Raw genomic sequence first — 19425 nt, forward strand, 5'->3', positions numbered from 1 at the left:
ACTTGCCCATCAGATTGGACAACTCATTTCAAATACCAGTTATTTGGTGGACATAGTAGACATCGTAATGGTGCTCAGACTCTCAATCCACATAAGAGTTTCATAGACAGTTTGATTGTGTTTCTTCTCAGTGATAAATAAACTTAGGAGATACATTTTTATCTACACTCATAGGATGAAGCTCGATTGAGAATAGTGAAAACTCTTGAAGACTTTGATCTGGGCCCAACTGAAAAGTGTGTAAGAATCAACTCAGTGTCCAGTGGTCTGGCCGAAGAAGACCTGCAGGCCCTCCTGCGGTCCCGGGTCCTTCCTTCCAGCCTGATGCTCCCGAAGGTAGAAGATCCTGAAGAAATCCAGTGGGTGAGTAGCTCATGCTTTGCTTTAATTAAAGACTCAGGAGAGGCTAACAAGGAGTAGCAGAAAGGAAGGATTTGGGTGCTGCAGGTTTTGAAAATGCATACACAGAGCAAAGAGAAAGGGAACTGAGAAAAAGGAGCAGGCCCCAAAGACCGTTTCCTGCACACAAGGAGAACCTGGCTTTGCCGTAAGTGTTCACTGGAACAGCTCTGCACTTGAAATGACGCTTCTGCTGCCTTAACAGATCTGTGGTTTAGACAGAACAAACAGCCTCTTCCAGAGCAGCCCCTGGAAACCAGCTTACCTGAGACTACACCCGGCCAGGCCCTAACCCTCCACCTGGAAGAGCAGTGATTTGCATACCTCTTAGGCAGATTCATTTGAAGTCATCAGAGACAGTGAAAGCACATTAGCTGCAAAGGAAAAAATGAACCTAGAGGAGGAGAGGAAAAGGTCACTCCTTAGGGCAACTATAGGAAGAGACAGGAAGCTTTTAACTAGTGGTTTTAATTAGCACAGATATTATTTCCTGAACAGTTTTCTAGTTCATCCTTTTTAAATTGCTGACAGGTGTGTTTGTTTCATGACAGATTTTTCAGCCAATAAACCCCTGGCATGTCAAATTACTTAAGAAAACTTTGAAATGGGCCTAATTATACTATGATTGTTTTAATTGTTAAAGTGGGGTAGAGGTTGGAGGGTGAAGCTAGATTTTATTTAGGGGCTGCAGTGATTCTGCAGATCTCTGCCGAATACAGTACACTTCCACTGTGCCACTCCTGAGAGGAGGGCCCATGGCACCCAGGTGTTGGAAGCGTGGTAAGGGCGCGTGGACAGTGGTGATTTTGATGCCACATCTAGGGTGATCCCTAAGTCTATGGCTACAACTGTAGCAATACGCCGAGTTCTAGTTGTGACACCCAAATACATTGCTCACCTTTTCAGTGCATGTAGCCATGTCAGCTCTCTGCTTTCCAGTGCTGTGGCTGCCTGCCACATGTGGCTACGGAGCACTTGAAATGTGACCAGTCCAAATTGAGATGCGCTGTAAGATACACGGGACTTTGAAGACTTCATAGCACCCTCCCTGGCGCCCCCCCCCCCGAAAAAAGAATGTAAATTATCCCAATAATTTTTATGTTGATTACATGTTGCAATGATAATATTTCAGATATACTGGGTTGAATAAACCTCTTATTAAGATTAAATTCACCATCTGTTTCATCTTATTCTTTTAATGTAGCTACTAGAAAGTTTAGAATTACACGTGTAGCCACCATTATTTTTCTGTCCGTCAGCTCTGCATTGGTGTCTTCCTGAAGACCTCCGTTCCAGGGCCCGTATTTACTTTCAAAACTGGAGCTCTTCTCAGCAAGGTCACCCCTCAGGAGCTGGGAGATCCTAGTGATAGCAGGTTAATGTCCTCAAGAGTTCCTACCCCATTCGAATGTGTCTTAAGTTGATTGAAATGGAATCTGAAGTCACTGTTCCCTTTTGGTTTCATAGTTAGTGCCTATTTATCACCGTTATTACCCCTCATTTGAGAGGGGAGGGCTCACCCCGGCCTTCAGCTAAGGCCTCTGTTCACTGTTTTAAATCCTTGGATGTGAGGAACATACCGAAATCTAAATAGGATTTCTAGTTAACAGAAGTCTTTTGGGCTGTTTATTTTTTCCTCTCCGTTTGTATTTATGTGAAGCATAAAACCCAGAGCCTGATGCACAACTGAAAGATGGGCTTCCTTGTTTTCTTTTGTGTGAGAATCTCTTGCTGGCCTTTTGTCGCTAGTGTGGGTTCTTGTTTGACTGGCACGGCTTATTGGACTATAACAAGCGTGACTCGGCCTCCTTTGTCGTGGGACAATTCTCCCACAAATCCCGAACAGGGTGCATTCTTCCAACACACTATTGGGTGTGCACTGGAATTGAAAGAATTGCTGAGCCCTGCTACTTCATCTCCTCCCCAATCTCTTTGTGATTTCCCCCCTTCTCTTCCTCCCCCCACGCCCCCAGTCCCCTCCACCTCGCTGAAATGAACACTTTACCAGGCCGGAAACATTTAATCGTCTCCTTTTGAAAAAATTAATTGAAACTTCTCCACTAGTTACCTTTTGTGTTAGTACTTAGTGCAATTTTTTAAGAAAGAAGGGGCGGCGGAGGAGGAGTATGGGCTAGAATATGTAATTTTTAAATGCCCCTCTTGCCTTAAAAACAAAAGGCATTCGAGATGTTTCTCACTAGGAACAGGGGTATTCCCTGTTGTAAAGGATATTGTAAAGGATTCACCTAGTTTTCAACTCTACAGTTTTTGGGGTTATAACCATTATCACTGCCAAAGAATGGGGCAAGTAACATTGCACGTTTTTCTTTTTTTAACAAGAAAAACAAAATTCCTCCAGTGCACAGGTAACACCAAAACCACTAATATTTTACCACCCATTTTCTAGCTTAAATGTGCCATAAGTTAGGTTTTATTTTCATTTTCGTGGAATACTATACATTTTGTCCCCTGAAACTGTAGCCTTCTCTTCCTTCTTGCTATTTTGGTTGAGTTATTCCTTCCCTTGTAAAGTTGCTAAGGAGGTGATGATCATGGTGTTGAGGAAGGGAGGGGTAGCGGGAGCAACTGGGAATAATTCTTCATCACTGAAAGCTGTGATTTATTTTAGCCTAATTGTAAAGTTACTGCAAATTGCTCAAAAGGTTTTTAAAGATCCCAGTGATTAGATTTTTTTTGGTTGGGGAGGGAGGTGCTGCACGGGCGGGGTGGGGGGGTGCAGCTAAAAGGGGAAATAACACCTCTAATCCTGCTTCTGGTAAATAGGCTGCCAGCCTTTAAAATGAGTTTCCTTTCTATTAGTCAGAATATTATGCTAAGCCTTAAGCATTAGTTTTTTTATGTTACCATAGCAGCCCTATTCCTGCAGGGTGGTGACCTGCGATGATTACAGTACAAAGCTTATAGGGTCTTGAAACCCCCTTTGAAGATGAAAAGTCTTTGATGGTTTATATTTATGCAAATCTCTTAGATATGATTTACCCAACTGAGACTGAATGGAGAGATGATTAAAATTCCCTTTTCCTTTGATATCCATTAATGGCTGAATATTCCTTAAATTTAAAATGGATATATATGTTTTTATCTTTATTTACAAAAATAGCTTTTTCCGTACCTGTGTGTTTTTTTTTTAATCTCCCCACATCTTATTAGATCTAGATAGACATAATAGATTTACAATTTAGAGTGTGGTGGGTTTTTTTTTTTTTTTTTTTTTTTCTCCTTTGAAAGGGGTGGGGGGGAGATCTGTGCAAGAGCTTTTGTATGTTTCCAGATGATAGATTTTGGAATTTGGGCTACCCCACTGGCAGCACAGAGCTAGCTGTGAACTGGTCTCATGGAAAAAATTGGCAAGCTTTGGTCTTCAAAGAATTAAACTTCCTTTTTAAGGTCTTCCTAGGTAAGCTAAAAAATTATGAAGAAAAACCTCCGAACAAAGGGTAGTGTAGCTATAATGAATAATATGGATTCCACGTAGAAGGCTGCTGAACAGTTACACCGATGTCTGTGCAGGGTCCGAAACAAAACCAGAATGGCAGGTAGAGCAAGCCTTCATTGTTTTAGGGGCCTGCCACATGCACTGAACGTAGGGAAGGCGAGAGGCCTTAAGTAAAAACCTTTTCAAGGAAAGCATTTAAACTTGAGAATCTCTCCTTCCACCTCTTAACTCCTAGGCCTCAAATTGCTCCTTCAGAAAAAAAAAAATTTTTTTTAATGCTTGAGGTTTTACTATTTAGTTTGCTGGGAACTTTGTTACCTTTTCTCTTTGGTCTTTCCTCTGTTTTTTCCGTTTTTTGAGGGTTTTTTTTATTCTTTGTGTGGATGAAAGAGGCTGGGATATTACTTCCTCAGGTCAAAGACTTAAATACTACTTCTATTCTACAGTTCAATGATTGTACATTTTTTTCCCCCACTAGTTACCTATGACACTTTTTATTCTAGTTTTCAGACAAATTTTCATTCTACTTACAAGGCCGAAAACTTGAACAACCTATGAATTTAATCCCTTTTGTGGAAACTGCAATGGGTTTGCTCAATTTTAAGGTAAGAAAACCATAATGTGGCTAGTAAGTTAGTATTTTATTTATTACCTAAAGAGAACTTTTCTTTTCAATTTTAACATCTACTTAAAATATTTTTCTAGAAAGATTTATAAGCAGAGTAAACCTTGAGCACCATTTGTTATCTGTAATAACCAAAACCAGGTTGTGAGCATCTTAGAAAACAAAGAAATAGATGCAGTAGCAAGGAAAAACTTCCTAGTCCTAAATATTTAAATGAAATATTTATATATTCCTGGCATTAATTTTAATTAAATAATCTATATAAATTTTATAAATAAACTATATAAGTTTTTGCTGTGAATTATTACATTTATAGAATAAATATACATGAACATTTGTCACCCTTACAAATTAACTTTCAATTATTCTTTTGTAACAATTGCCTTTTATTGGGAAATTATCAGGCCTCTTTGTAGCAACATAATCTATAATGTCTAATACATAAGATTACTATTTTTGAGTTAGTATGCACACTAATTTGTACTATATTATTTCAGTTTGCCACATTAGAATATAAAATATTTCCTAATATACATTCAGGAAGATTAGCTGAGCCAAGCATTTTCACCATCGTATGGCTGCATTAAACTATTTGCCTTAACGAATTCATAGCTAGCTTGTTTCTTCCTCTTTATCAGTGGCCATTTAAATTGTTTTCCAAAATATGCCTCATGTTCCACCTGACCTGTGAACATCACTGTAGCACCCCATCCCCGAGGGCAGGAGAGAAGAAATACCTAAAAACAAAAACAAAAAAAGATAGTTGAACTGTACTGGAGAGAGAATATGTGAGCAAAGGCTCCGAGAGGAAACTTTGAGAGACCTACTGGCCTGTGCAGGAGGGGCAGAGTGCAAGTGTTTGGGGGGCTGCTTCGGGCCTCGTGATCAGCATGTTTACACCACTAAGCACGGATCCTTCCAGCCTGCCCTAGAATTCTGAGAATATAGTCAACGCATATTTCTTAGATGCAACTAGATTCATACAGTGATTTCATTGTAAGTGCTGATTTGCCATTTTATTCATAATATACTTAGAAGCACTCGCAGCCCCTGAAATTAATCAACAGTGTCCTCACCGGTTCCTCATGTCCTCCCCACCCACATATGTTAGCATGCTTTGTCTCCACCTTTGTAGCATCACGGTCCTGTCTAAGATGACTGTTATTCATCTTTAATTTCACAGAGAAATGTCCAAGTTGCTTATTCGTACATCTTGGATGACTTATTGCATTTTTATTTTCCCCTCTGGAGTTGTAGATTTTTGTATTGTTTGTCTTTAATCCTGAGACCATTTACTAAGAAATCTTGATCCCAATGCAAATAATCCAATTAGTTTGATTTTAAAATTCTTTCCTTTTCTCCTGTGGTTTTATGTTTATTGTTGGAGGGTCTCTTTAAGCAAAAACAAATTTTGGAAGAACAGAAATAACTTACAGTCCAATCAAAATGAGTTAACTTGAAAGTTTCTCTAAAGATTGGATGAACTAAAACTTGAACATTATAACTGTATTAATATATACTACTAACTATATTAATATCCATTAAGCAAAGCAAGTATATGCAACATACTTACTTTGGACAATATTAAATACCTTTTGAAAGGGGTGAATTGGGGCTGCATTTTCAGGACTGCTTTCAGCTAAACTGTGTTACGAGGTGGACCTTTCTGTTACTGAAATATGCCATGCTGCTTCTCTCTAATGGGTGCATTTCTGTGAGCTCTGGTTCTGTTCTGCTCTTTTACAGGCAGTGTGTGAAGAAGCACTAAAGAACGGGCCTCGAGTGGGTCTTTTTCTAGATGCAGTCGTTTTTGGAGGAGAAGACTTTCGAGCCAGCATAGGTGTCAAAGACATGTTTCTCTTCTCATTCTCTCTGAGCATATGTGTATATGTTTTTTCTTTGCCCCTTCAAGAATGGGCATTTACATGACAATATATGTTTGCCAACCATGACAATGGTTTTTCAGCTGAATGGGCAATACTTCCTGATAATTTAGGGCACCTCATAGCTGTCCTTCTTCCAGAACGCTACATCATCACTTCCATTCATTTATAAAATAACTAATAAAGAGCCTGTCATAGCCTCAGACATGTTCAGGCATATATGACGTCTACTGTGTTCATAATAACTACTTTATGTGAACAGCCTCTCTGTTGCTTAAATGTGTTGTTTTCCCATCAGCCTGACGGCTGTCTAGGCTTCTAACACAAATTTAAGGCAGTTTCACGTTGCTTTGATGAATCATTTTCTACATTAAATGAAGTATGTAAAACTTTAAAATAGATCTTAAATTCCCCCTAAGATATATTTCAGAACCCCTTTATTATGAAATATTTATTGAGGTAGTATGCTTGTTTCCACTGATCTTCCCCATCCCTTGGGCACTATGTCTTTGGTCTGGGTGCATGTATAACTAACTTGAGGCTGTGAGTGCATCTAGAAAAGAGGCCAAGGCCACAAAGTGTTTTCAGAACACCACTCCCAGTGGCCTGAATACAAGAGCTTTCCCTGAGCAGTGATACGGTCCAAATATAAACAGTGACAGTTACCCCCCTCCTGGGGGAAAAAGAGGAACCAGTCTTTCCAGGAGACTTTTGTGTATCCAACAGCTCAGTGGACACTTTCTGCCTCCCTCAAAATGAGTGTCCTTTCGTTTCCCCACGTTCTCCATCCACACCCTGAAGCTGCAGTATTTGGCTCAGAACCTGTTATGACATGGCATTACAACCACAGCACACGAATTCTGTGCTCAGTGACGGAAGTTAACTGTTTCCACGCACAGCTGTTTGGCTACCTTCTATGGTGCTATCTTTGGACTGACACTTTCTGAGCAATGGCAAGAAGGAAAAAATACACCAGGAGTCCTTTGTGACCTATCAAGTCATTTGTGTCCAGCTCCTGAGGTAGGGAAGGGGGCTCTTCTTAATGCACGTGCCAGTAACTACACGAAAAGATGCCTTGCAAGATAAAGAGACACATGTGAGATTTAACTCTGCCTCCACATAGCCCCCTCTTCATTTATATTTGAATCATCATTTCGCTAGGGAGAAATCCCCAGGAAACAGAGATGTCTTTACAAACGGCGTTTTTATAATAGATATCTAGGTCCAGTTTCCAAAGTTAACGTCTCCTTTCTCGGTCAACATTCTGTTTTCAGGTGCAACAAGTAGTAAGGAAACCCAAGATATTCTCTACGCCCGACAAAAGATTATTGTTGTAGCAAAGGCCTTTGGTCTGCAGGCCATAGACCTGGTGTACATCGACTTCCAGGATGGAGAGGGGCTTCTCAAGCAGTCGAGGGAAGGAGCTGCGATGGGATTTACTGGTATGATTCTTGGTAATATCTTAGAAAGCAGTATCTAGATTAAGCCAACATTCCAGAAAAACAGAAATTTAACCAGGAACTGGTGTTTCTAACGTAGCCACGTGTCTCATATACTTATTCCACTACTTGAAACACGAAAAAGTTATCCAGGACCAGAACCTGCCAAACAGATTGTCGTGTTTGTCTTTGGTTCCACAAGTCAAAACACAAAGCCCTCGTTTTAGTTTCTCCTAATATTACTTACCAGTTGCTTCTGTCCTCTTATTTTGTTGCAGTTTTTGCTGACATGAGGGGAGGGATGAGGCCATTTTAGAAGTGTTTTTGAGGGAACTGCCGTAGAATTTGAGTTGATGGGGAGAAAAAAATTTCCTCAAATATTCAAAATATTAATTTATTTCTGAAAAAATTTAGTGGTATCTTCTTTGTTGTTGTTTTTTTTTTAATCTCATAACTGCTTTTTATTCTTCTGGCACTTCAAGCCCCCCTTACTCTCCCATCCCCCAGTAAGTGTCTGTGCACCTGGTGACACCTATGGGCATTGGCTGGCACTAAGATCAGCAGGTCCTCAAAATCCTGTCCTGGAGAACAGGCAGATAGATATCTGTTGATTGGTGTGCCCAATCCCTCAGACACCCAGGAGCCCAGGGAGCAACCGAAAATTGTATTTTTGCAACAGAAATCTATTTTTTGAAAAACCACAATAGGATTCTATACACAAACACATGTCAGCAGTTGCACGCACACACACGCACACACACACGAATATAACGATGGATAAAAAACACCATAAGCTCTTTTATTCTTGTTTGTTCTCCTGCTGCAAGTTCTAAGGATATCCTGATCAGAGATGCACCCAAAAAATAAGGAAAAGAGACAAGCATCCACGCTATTCCTTTTGTAAATATTTTTGAAATGTGTTCATTTAGAGGTTAATGAAAGAAACATTTCATAAAGTGACCTTCAATGTAAAAGATACCTTCATGGATGTTAATTTAACCCAAAGTAAAATTGAAAGACTGTAGAAACCATTTTAGTGTTATAATAGAATTAAATAAAGCTCTGACCTTTGTGTTTGTGTTTTTAACATGAAGAGTTAAAATGTGATTCCCCCAATTTGTTAAGTAACTAAATAAATGTCTATTATAGAGAAATATTTCTCAATCATCTGAACTATTAATAAATGAATCCTCCCTACCTTTAATAGTGATTGAGAAAGAAAGAGTCCCTCCACTGAATCCCTGGTGTTGTCCTTGTCTCTGTGCCTGTGACACCTGCCTCTTTCCAACGACCTGTTAGGATGTGGCCCAAATGGAAAAGTTGGAGAAAAACTCCATGAAATCTGTCTAACAGACCCCGATGTTGTTGGTCTAAAATATGTGGCTTTGGCTGCCAAGCAGCCAGATGTTGCTCTGAAATGGGCACTAATACAATAAAAAACAGAAAACACTAAATTGGTGGGGGCCTCTCTCACCATCACTCAGGATAACCTGGGTGTCCTCTGCTTCCTCTGGGGTAAATGTTTGCTCCAGAACTTATAAGGGAGTTTGAGAGTTTCTCCAAGAGACAGGACTGAATTAAATTGGTCCCTAATTCAATCGTAGAAGACAAGTTATTGCAAATCAGATTTAAATTTCTAGACTGTGCCCAACTCAGCATGAGGAGCTTACGGACTTGGCACTATTGTTTCTCAACAACAGGGAGTATTAAATCAGAAAAAAAATGGAAGTGGGAGGGAGAGGGGAGAGGATGAGGAGGCACGCAGGGTACAGTGCCCATTATATATTCAAGTGAACAAGTCAGTAAAGTAGGAAGCTAAACTTCAGAGCCATTCTGCAATTTTTAGAAAAAAGGTCTTTATTGTCCCAATTATATTTCTATACACCAAGAAAAGGTAATTAGTCTGATAATAAGATAGGAGATTATTTGTAGTATTTTTAAACAATAAATGCTTTAATGAGTATTTTAGACCACTCACGATCTGCTTGTCCTAATTATTTGTCATTTACTTGCCATACTTTGGGCTTTGCACAAGAAGGGAGAAAAGGAAGGAAAGAAAGGGGAAGGAAGGAAGGAGGGGAAGAAAGAAGGAGAGCTACACACCCTATCTGAAGCAAGTGGTTGAAAGTTTTAAAATTCAATAAAGTATTATGTTATCCATAACACTGATAAGGATCTGTGCTAATAAGGATCTTCTCGACTTTTTAAAATTAGATATTTTTTAATGAGTTGTAGGTTTTTTGAAACTTAGCCATGTAACAAACAGCTGGTTACAGTTTCTTTTCTGTAATCATTGTTTCATGGGGCCGCAATCCATGTAAATTGATTTTAAGTCAATGCATTGGCTGTATAAATGACTATTAACTTCAGGAATTATTTTTATAAAAAGAAACCAAAAATAAATCTTGGAATAAAGCTTTAACAGCCGACTTAGTCATCACAGTTATTCTAGTACTACATGCTGAGAAGAAAGATTATAAATATGAAGCACTATAGGTTTTCTTCTTTTTTGCAGTCTTTTGTAGAAGACAAAAATGACACCATCATACAGTTACCTAAAAGATTTGACAGGTATTGATTTAAAGCACGATATATCAAGTGGTACTGTAAAAAGGATTTCATGGTCATAAATTTTAATGTCTTCCAATTTTGCACCCTCTCAGTAATTTGTCAATAACCACTCTTATGTATAAAATATTTGCTTTGCTCCCACATGGCATTAAAGTCTGATGTTCAGTTGTTGGGATATATAAGATTTGACGAAAGATAACTTCTCATATGGAGGTTCATAAATTTCTAAAACCTAACACATATCTTAAAATTAGCCTCAGTACCAAAATATGGCTACTTAAAAGCCATCATTAGTTTCACAGCATTGTAAATAGTTTATGTTTGCTTCTCAATTTATAGTGTCTGTACCAAGAAGTTCCCATGAAATCTGGCTTTTTACACATCAGTGTAAATTATGTACATAAATTATAAAATTCAGGACTAACAATTAGTACAAAATGACTACCAGAACTGACATCCTTTATTAATAATATTGTAACAACTGTTAGATTGCTTAAATATAATTTCAATATCTACTATTGAAAAAAGTCTCATTTGTCATCATTGATGTTATTTGTTCCCAGAAATTATTCCTCAAGTAATTTAAAGCATCTTTATTTATATAAGATTTTAATGTTTTATTAGTATGCTGACAGATAATGAAATAGCAACATGAGGATGTTTTAATTATGCTACTGTAAAGAAAAGATATTGTCATATTTATTTACTTAAACTCTTTTTCATGAAATACTAAAAAAATTTTTTTAGAAACATTGTTCTTTTTTCTGTTTGACAGAATAATGACAGTAACAGGAATGCACCTTTTATAAAAAACATCAAGGATATAATTTGTCCTGGCTATATGTTAAAGCAGCTATTTCGAAAGCAAAGCAAATTGATATGCCAACAAATATACTTAGCAGAGTAAATTATCATTAAGTGTACATTCATTTTTAAAGAACCAAATATGTCTATAATTTTATCATATAATAAAATATAATCTCGTCATTATTATAACATTAAATTATGTTGCATTTTATCAATGACCTGATTAGATTCCACTCTTCCCTGATTGTTAAATTGTTTTTTTAATGACTACATGATTTCGTAGAATCCTGTGACTCTTATCTTTGTATAATGTTTTAATTTAAGATTCCTTTTTAAAGCTTTTTTAAAACCGTTACTACAGAAATAAGATTTCTTCTGGGGTGTCTAAGCATCTGTATAAAGGAGAAATATCCAATCTTCATTCCATAAGCAAAAAGGGAAAATCTGAGGGGTTTTTTTTTTTGGTTAGAGAAGCTTTATGTAATTTTTTATTTAAACATTTTTAAATGGAGTAATCTAGAGATCACAGTGTTCAAATCTGCCTTCTGTTTTACTATACTGAATAAAATTTTTTTCATTGAAATCCAATTTTCTATTAGTGGTTAGAAGGGATACACTAAATTCATCTAAAAGAAAGAAAATAGAATGTATTATTGTAAGACACTATTGGTATTAATATAGTTGTAATGTCTGCTTCTGTAAGCTTTATGAAAACCAACAGACCACTTTTAAAAGAAATCATGGAAGATGGGATAATGGTACAGAATAAGCAAAAGACAACTTGCAGAATTGGAAAGAAGTAACATGTAATTTTTTTCTACTTTAACTCGAAATAATCACTTTAATTTGCAGACATTATCCTTTTAAAGTTCCAGCCAAAGCAGTTATTCAGCGAGCTGCCTGGTCAATCCACCTGTAACTAAAAATGAGAGATTATCTGCTCTAAGATGGCATTTCTATAGGATCGGAAACACAATTACTCCCATTGTTGTATTTGTTCTTATGGGGTATTCTGGAAAAGCCTGCCTGATTGTGTTATTTTCTTTTTAAAAAGTTCTAAAAATAATTAGTTATTTTACATACAGACTGTAAGGCATTCAGGAGACTGGCATGGTTGAGACATTTTGTTTGAACATCTGTTTGTTGTTTTGTGTTTCCGGTGTTATTAATCTTTGTGTAGGTAAGCAGGTGATACACCCTAACCAAATTGCAGTGGTCCAGGAGCAGTTTTCTCCTTCCCCTGAAAAAATTAAGTGGGCTGAAGAACTGATTGCTGCCTTTAAAGAACATCAACAATTAGGAAAGGTAAATGTTTTGTTAATGCCTTGAAACACTGGTGAAACTGGCGTTTAAAATACTGTGGGGAAGAATGGAAAAATATATATTGTTTGAGTGGTTTTTAAAAACTCGTAGTTTGAGGAGGAGGATATGTGTGGGCTTAGGGGGGACAACAGTTATCACTGAGAAATTCACTTAAGGTAAATTTGCCCTTCCATGTTCCTAAATATTTCACTCACTGGATCTCAAGTTTCTCATTTTATTCTTTTCATAAACTATATTGGCAGCCTTTGAGAAAATAGAAGTCTGTTTAGTTTTACTCTACAGACCCGATGCAGCATTCATATGAAAATAATTTTAGATCAGAATGAGAGCAAGTTGTAATGAAATAAACACAGTTTGATCAAATGGTTCTTGTGGAGAGAATAAATAAATTTCAAGTTATTTTAATTTGGGGGGAAAAAAGTACAAAAATCTCCGGTTTAGTCATTTAAGAGTGGGAGGTTGTATATGTGTTAGTACCAATTTCTGGACCTGAGATTTGGATAGAATGGAAAGCAAATTAACACTGGAGTATGGTTGTTCCTAATTTAGTGCATCATTGAGCCTCGCGTTTCCTGCTCTGTGGGTTTCTGCTATGTAAATATTGCAGTGGTGATGCACAATCTGTCTCCACTTTGTGCCAGTAACACTTAAATTAGGTGTCGCCTGAAGGAAGATTTTATGCTAGTTGCAGCATTGTCAGTTAATTATCTTAAAGGTTATTTGCAATAATACTGTTTGCCTCTTTTTAAGAGGATGAGGGGAAAGTTGCATTTATAAATCCATCCTAGAGGTTATATCTAAACCTGGCCTTGTTACTTACATAAGGAGTGAAGTTTTGATGCCTGTAATGCAAAAGTACTTAGGGGAGAAAGAATGTTGAAACATTATGAAGGTTCTAAATGTTAAACAGCAGTACCCCCTACCAAAAAAAAAAAAAATTGGTTTTCAGTGGTGAACTGGTGACATCAGTGTGAGAAGTGTGGCTTACACTTTTCACTGGCAGTAAAAACACCTAAAAATCCCAGGACTTTCGAAAGTAGGTAACAATATTAAGTGGGTCACTCCCTCCCTCTCATTACCTGCCTTCAGCTCCAACCATGCTCGCATGCTCACCCTCACACACTTTCAGGCTCATCTTTGCACAAACTTGCACTTAAAATCAAAAGACAGAATATATGACACTGGAGACATCCCATTTGGACTATACCAGTTTCAGGATAAACAGCAGCCTTTCGTTTCAAATCAGTAGTGACCATCAAAAAAAACATATTGCAGTGCATAAAAAGATTTTTTCAGTTGACATTATGTTTTATGTCCATTTCTATCTTGATCCCAAAATCCAGATCCTCCATGAATAAGTATAGATATTTATCTAGAGAGAAGAGCCGTATACTTTTACATTTATACATGCAAGTAACTCCATCCACTCCCCTCTCCTGCATGCTTGCCTGTGCACACACTCACTAAATGTTCTGTACCTCTGTGTGTGCCTTACGCCAGCTAAGGATATGTACCTGATAAATACTTCCTACTGAAGTAAACTGAGGCAGGATGGGGACCATCAAAACGGCAGACCAAGTAGAGTTCCAGTCTGGGCTAACACTGCCTTCTTGAAGTGTCTACACTGGGTTTCACATTGGATAAAAATCAAAGGGCGCCACTGGCATTATAAGCAGCTAGAGGTATGGAAGAAGTTACCTAAGTTTCAGTAGCCAGCAAAGAAAATTCAAACTAGAAACACACTCTTTTATCAGCATTTAAGTTCTTGAATGAGGGAAAAACAGCCCTTTTCCATTATATCTTGAAAGTGCTATTCCCAGGGAAAATTGCCCTAAAGTGTCCTTGCCTTTTGATGATGGCAACTTAGATGTTAAATTCTGAACTGTTTTTTTTTTTGTTTTGTTTTTTTTAAATAAGAAATGCCCTCTTGTTGGGACATACGCTTTCACAACAGTGTGGTAGAATAGCTTTTCTTAACACAGAACCATAGAAATTAGAGCAGAAGGGAGACTAACTATTAGGTCATTTCTTCCCTGCCCCATTCGTGTAGGTTTGTTTCCTACAGCAAATTCTCCTGGTGCTTTGTCCAGCAAGGTTTAAATGATTCAAGTAATGGGGCTTCCAGTGGGAACATATGGTTATTTTATCCAGTCCGCATGTTTCTTTCACCTTGCCTATAAATTGGCTGGTCACAAAAATTGGGTCTGCAGGTAGGTGACTCTGGGTCTTGAGGGGTCTTGGGGTTTAAATAATGTAGGTTCTGTTTGTAAAGATTTAGTATAAATAGGTCGCTCAGTTGTATAAAATATTGCTTCCAACAAACATCTAATCTGTTTTATTTCAAATGTGACTCACTGATGAAAACATAAACCCTTGGATACTTTGTCCAAAGCACAGGTGACTCTCTCAGTGATGGGAAACTGATGGTTTGTGTCCTAGTGGGATACTTCCAAATTTCTAAAAGACCTTTTTTCGCCCTCTGTTGAAAATTTCATTCAAGTAATGCTTTCAAGCAGAAATGACCCAAGAAGGCAAAATTATGTATCATTGCTTTTCTCTACTTCCTGCTCCCATCTTAAATTATATTCTGCCCTAAGATGAAAGGTATAGCTGAAGTTCACAGTTAGTGCTGGGTCATTTGTATTTTCTGTAGTGATAATAATATTATTATTCAAAAATTAAAGTTCTACCTTTTTTTTTTCCTGTCCCCTCCAAATAACAAACTTCATGAGAATACTTAGATCACAAGTAGATAAATTATTGGGGTTTAGTCTTTAGTATCACGGGAATTTTTTTTGTTCTATATTAATTAAAAGTTCTAAGGAAATAAAGTTTGATGCCCTTAGTCTAGTGTTGGCTAAAAAATACTTTACATTAAAAAATAATAAAAAATAACTCTCTGCTCATATAATCTGTCTCTGTTTGGCAGGTAATGATACTTGTGACTGCTTTGTTTCAGGAAGCTAAAGATATTTATTTTCAGGCTAAAACATTTTGTCTGGCATGACAGTCCCCATCATAAGAATTAGGGCTATAGATTGATATTAGGGACTCATTAAAATCTGTTGGAAAAAGTGTCAACATTCCACATACTCTGTGCTCCTATTTTAATTCCCATAAGCTAAAATATTTCTACTTTAGCTGACACCAGTTGTGAGGTATATATCCACACTATTAATCACACTTGATTTTTTCTTTCATCCTTCCAGAAAAATATAATTTGAGATACAACCTGCATGTCATTAACTATTTTAGTCTCAAATTATTTGGTGAAATATTTTAGCCAGGATAAATCACTCCCATATGATTTGTTTTAAATTTGTAAAGTATTTTCTTAAAAGTTAATTTCATTTTTGATGTCATTTTTTCGTAATAACAATGATTCCAATATTTGAAAATTCTCCATTCAGAACTGAATTTAGTATTGTTCATTTTAAAATATGATTTTAACACTTGTTTTGTTATCAACTAAGAACCTTATCTAGTATGAAATTGGATAATTGAAATCATCCCAAGCAAATAATTAGTTAATATTAGTTGATATCAATAGAAACTGTAATTTGTATATAAATAAATACATATACATATTTATACTATATATATATACATTCATAAATGTATGCTACTGAGTATTTTTTCACATCTATATTATAAACTCAGTGCTAAATTCATCACTTCTGAGGCAAAAATGACAGCTAAAGGAAATAGTTGCTTTTTTAAAATGATTGATAATCCCGGGAAATCCTACATTAAGAATTTACCATTTCTTTTCAAATGGTGGCTCTAACAGAAAAATATGAAAAAATAGCAAAAGGTATTAAGAATAGCAACATGTATTACATGAGATCGATCTTTAAAGGTACTTTGCTAGAATATTCATATTTCTGCAGTGTCTGGCTACCAGTATAGCTTTGCTTCATTTTCAGTATTCTAAGCACTCTATTCATAGTAAATCTGTAAATGCTTTATTTGGTTTTGGAAGGATTTTGTTTAAATTTTTCAATATTTTTTGTTCATTATAGCTTCGCAAGCTGGCTAAAAACCGAGGAAGGGAAAGTGTCCACCTTTAAAATCTAGGTTCCACTAGTAATTATAAAGGTCAAAAATAAGGTCACTAGCTGACATAACAACTATGAGCAACACACATAACTGAAACATCCTAACTTCACTCAAGAGAGAGCAGTAATGCAGATTAACATGTTTACATTAATAAGCAAATCCTCTATAGGAATATAAATTGGGAACTTACATCTTAATAAAGAAAGAAAAAAGAAAGAGGTTTTTTCCCTCATGTAAGTCTTTTCGTCTAGAAAATTACAAAGAATAATTCCCCCTCCCCAATATTGAAAGCAAATTATTTTCATAGGTATCTGATTACGGCTCAGACACCTTTCGTTTGTGTTTCCAAATGCAGGGCTTTACAAAAGAAATACTGTTTGGTCCAGATGGCCTTCTAGAAGGCTCCCTGAGAGAACTCAGAAGTCTCTCTAGCCAAAAATATTGTTTCCGCTTATTCAAGTGCCAGAAATCCCACTGCCACTCTTTCACGCAGATCAAATAAACCATCCAAAGATTTGGTTGTTGTCTTTGTCAAAGGAAGCGGTTGCTTCCACTAATAGACAACAGTGTGCCCTCCCACACTCATGCATCCCACTGCCCACAGCCTTGCCCCCTTTATTTGTTAGCAGAAATGCTAAAATCAGAACTGAGTGATTGCCAGTAAAAATGAAAGAGGAAGGGACGTCACTCTACTTTTAAGATGCTTAGTTATTGCATTTCTCCATTTATTTCCTTGTTCATTGAAAATCTTTAGACCTATATCCCATAATTTTGACTTTAAAAAGTCAAGTTCTTAGAAAAGTTGAGAGTCTGCCAATGGTGACTTTAAGGTTGATTTGATTAATAACAAATTGCAGATTTCTAAACGTTTAAAGCAAGGCAGTACAGTTTTACTGCTGATCATATCCTATTTCCCATAGGCTTAGTGGCAAGTGGCTGATTTAGTGTTAGAGGATAAGAGATTTTGTATGTAGGTTAAATCTGATAATTTTTAAAGTCGTTTGTTTCATCCTTAATTTATAACACATTCTGAAGGATATTTTAATCAAAATACTTCTGGTTTATATGCTTCAGGATTTTTTTCATGCTCAATTTCAATTTTAAAAATGTAATTCTGTTAGATGAAATCTCAGAAATAGTCTAGTTAAATCCCTTCGGTTTACAACTTATAAAATACACTGAGACCCAACTTAGGTTTGGAAGTTACCCAAGGTCACTCACAGCCAAGGTGGTGATAGAGACCTGACCAGAATTGGGGGCTCACTTTGTAAATAAAGATAAGAACATAGGTTAAATCTGGTTTCAGTTCGGTCACAATGAATCTGCACGCTAATGATCAAAACTTGATAGAGCTTTAAAAGTATTCAGTCACAAACAAAATGCGAATTTCATTAGTTCAGATTAGAATCTTTTTCTTAGTCATGCACTTTTTTTTTGCACGAGCAGAAACTGATGAGGAAGGAAAGAGCAGAGTATCCCTGTACCTTCCCAAACTTCCTTGCTATTATTCCCCACATCGCTCCCTCCTTCTCAGTTCTGAACCCTGCGCTTGTCCACTGCCCTGCCCCAGAAAGACTTCCTGGCTCTGATCACTGCAAACCTCCTTCTGTTTTATTAGTCATTCAATCTCCTAAGGTAGGTTGGAAACTCTCAGAGCAAGACCGAGGGCCTTTGGCAAAGAGGCCGTATCTGGCCCCAAGCTCAGTTTCATCTCACTCAAGTTCCCAAAGTCCTGTTCTCAGTTACACCTGTGGTTGCAAAAACACACCGTGCCTTTCGGTGCCTTTAATAGCAAGAGCCAAATAAGGGCCATGAAAGGACGGTTTTACTCCTTGGACATCTTTCCCTCTCTTTTCCTCCTACGGGATTTCTCCCTCTTAGGATGTGTGGATCTGTGTTTCTGTATATGTCCTTCCTGTTCCTTCCCCGTTCCTCTTTCCATGGATTCTTTTTTGTTTCCTCTTTTTCTTTATATCTCTCTTCCTTTCTCACCACATCACCTCCACACCCCGCCACTACCCCGTGCCTTCTCTCCTTCAGCTGATTATAATAGAGAAGTTCAGAACATTCTTTTAATATTTTGTGGTACTTATTAAAGAATTTTGTAATTCTTTTTATATTAAAAGCAGCCAAATGGAGCTTTTACTTTACTAAGAAATATAAATCAAGAGTTTCTAGAATTCTCTTCTTTTTTTCCATTTTAGGTTAGTGGACCTCAATGAAAAAAAAAAAAGTGGGGGAATTTCTCACCACTACCCCAGAGAGTAAAGAATTCTTTCTATCACAGATCTCCCTGCAGCATCTTGGATGGAAATAGGTACACGATATACATTTAGTAAATACTATTTAGCTGACTGGCTTCTAAATTTCTGACAGTGCTAAGAAGAAATTATTCGTTTTACTTTTTAACAATATATATGATACTGACCTTTTTTCCCTTCTAGAAAAGTTGAAAGAAAAATTTTCACCAATTATTTCATCAGTTATTGTTCATCAGTTGTATTTTAGTAAATGTTTAAAGTTTAAAGTGCCTTCTAGTTAATGTTAGTTCATTTAGATATATTTTCCAAAGAAAGAATAAGCCTACAGCATTTAAAATAGAAGTTTAATATTATTGGTCTTAGCTGCAAGCTGCTATAAAAAGGCCCTCATTCTCTGCTTTTCTCATAGGCAACATCCGCTTAAATTTGACATAAAGTATTCTGAATTAAATGCAAGTATTTACACATTTATCTCAGGATTAAAAATAAAATATCTTCCAAGATTTCTAGTTTCAAAAAAAATCCGAGAGGTGATAGTTGCAGAACTCTATGTAATTAGTAAAAGTCAATGAATTATACACTTAACAATGGGTGAAGTTTA

General features: G+C 36.8%; 1 protein-coding gene across 2 annotated transcripts in view; it reads left to right on the forward strand.

Annotated features, from left to right (window-relative positions):
* Positions 1-19425, forward strand: part of CLYBL (citramalyl-CoA lyase) — a 238735-nt gene that overhangs the window by 209046 nt on the left and 10264 nt on the right. For both annotated transcript variants that reach the window (XM_060079889.1, XM_060079888.1), the window contains exons 3-7: positions 175-363; positions 4360-4461; positions 6228-6321; positions 7639-7806; positions 12362-12486. In XM_060079889.1, the coding sequence (XP_059935872.1) occupies positions 175-363; positions 4360-4461; positions 6228-6321; positions 7639-7806; positions 12362-12486 (678 nt within the window). The remainder of the gene's footprint in view (positions 1-174; positions 364-4359; positions 4462-6227; positions 6322-7638; positions 7807-12361; positions 12487-19425) is intronic.

This window comes from Mesoplodon densirostris, chromosome 17, assembly GCF_025265405.1.
Source record: "Mesoplodon densirostris isolate mMesDen1 chromosome 17, mMesDen1 primary haplotype, whole genome shotgun sequence".
NCBI classification, from domain to species: Eukaryota; Metazoa; Chordata; class Mammalia; order Artiodactyla; family Ziphiidae; genus Mesoplodon; species Mesoplodon densirostris.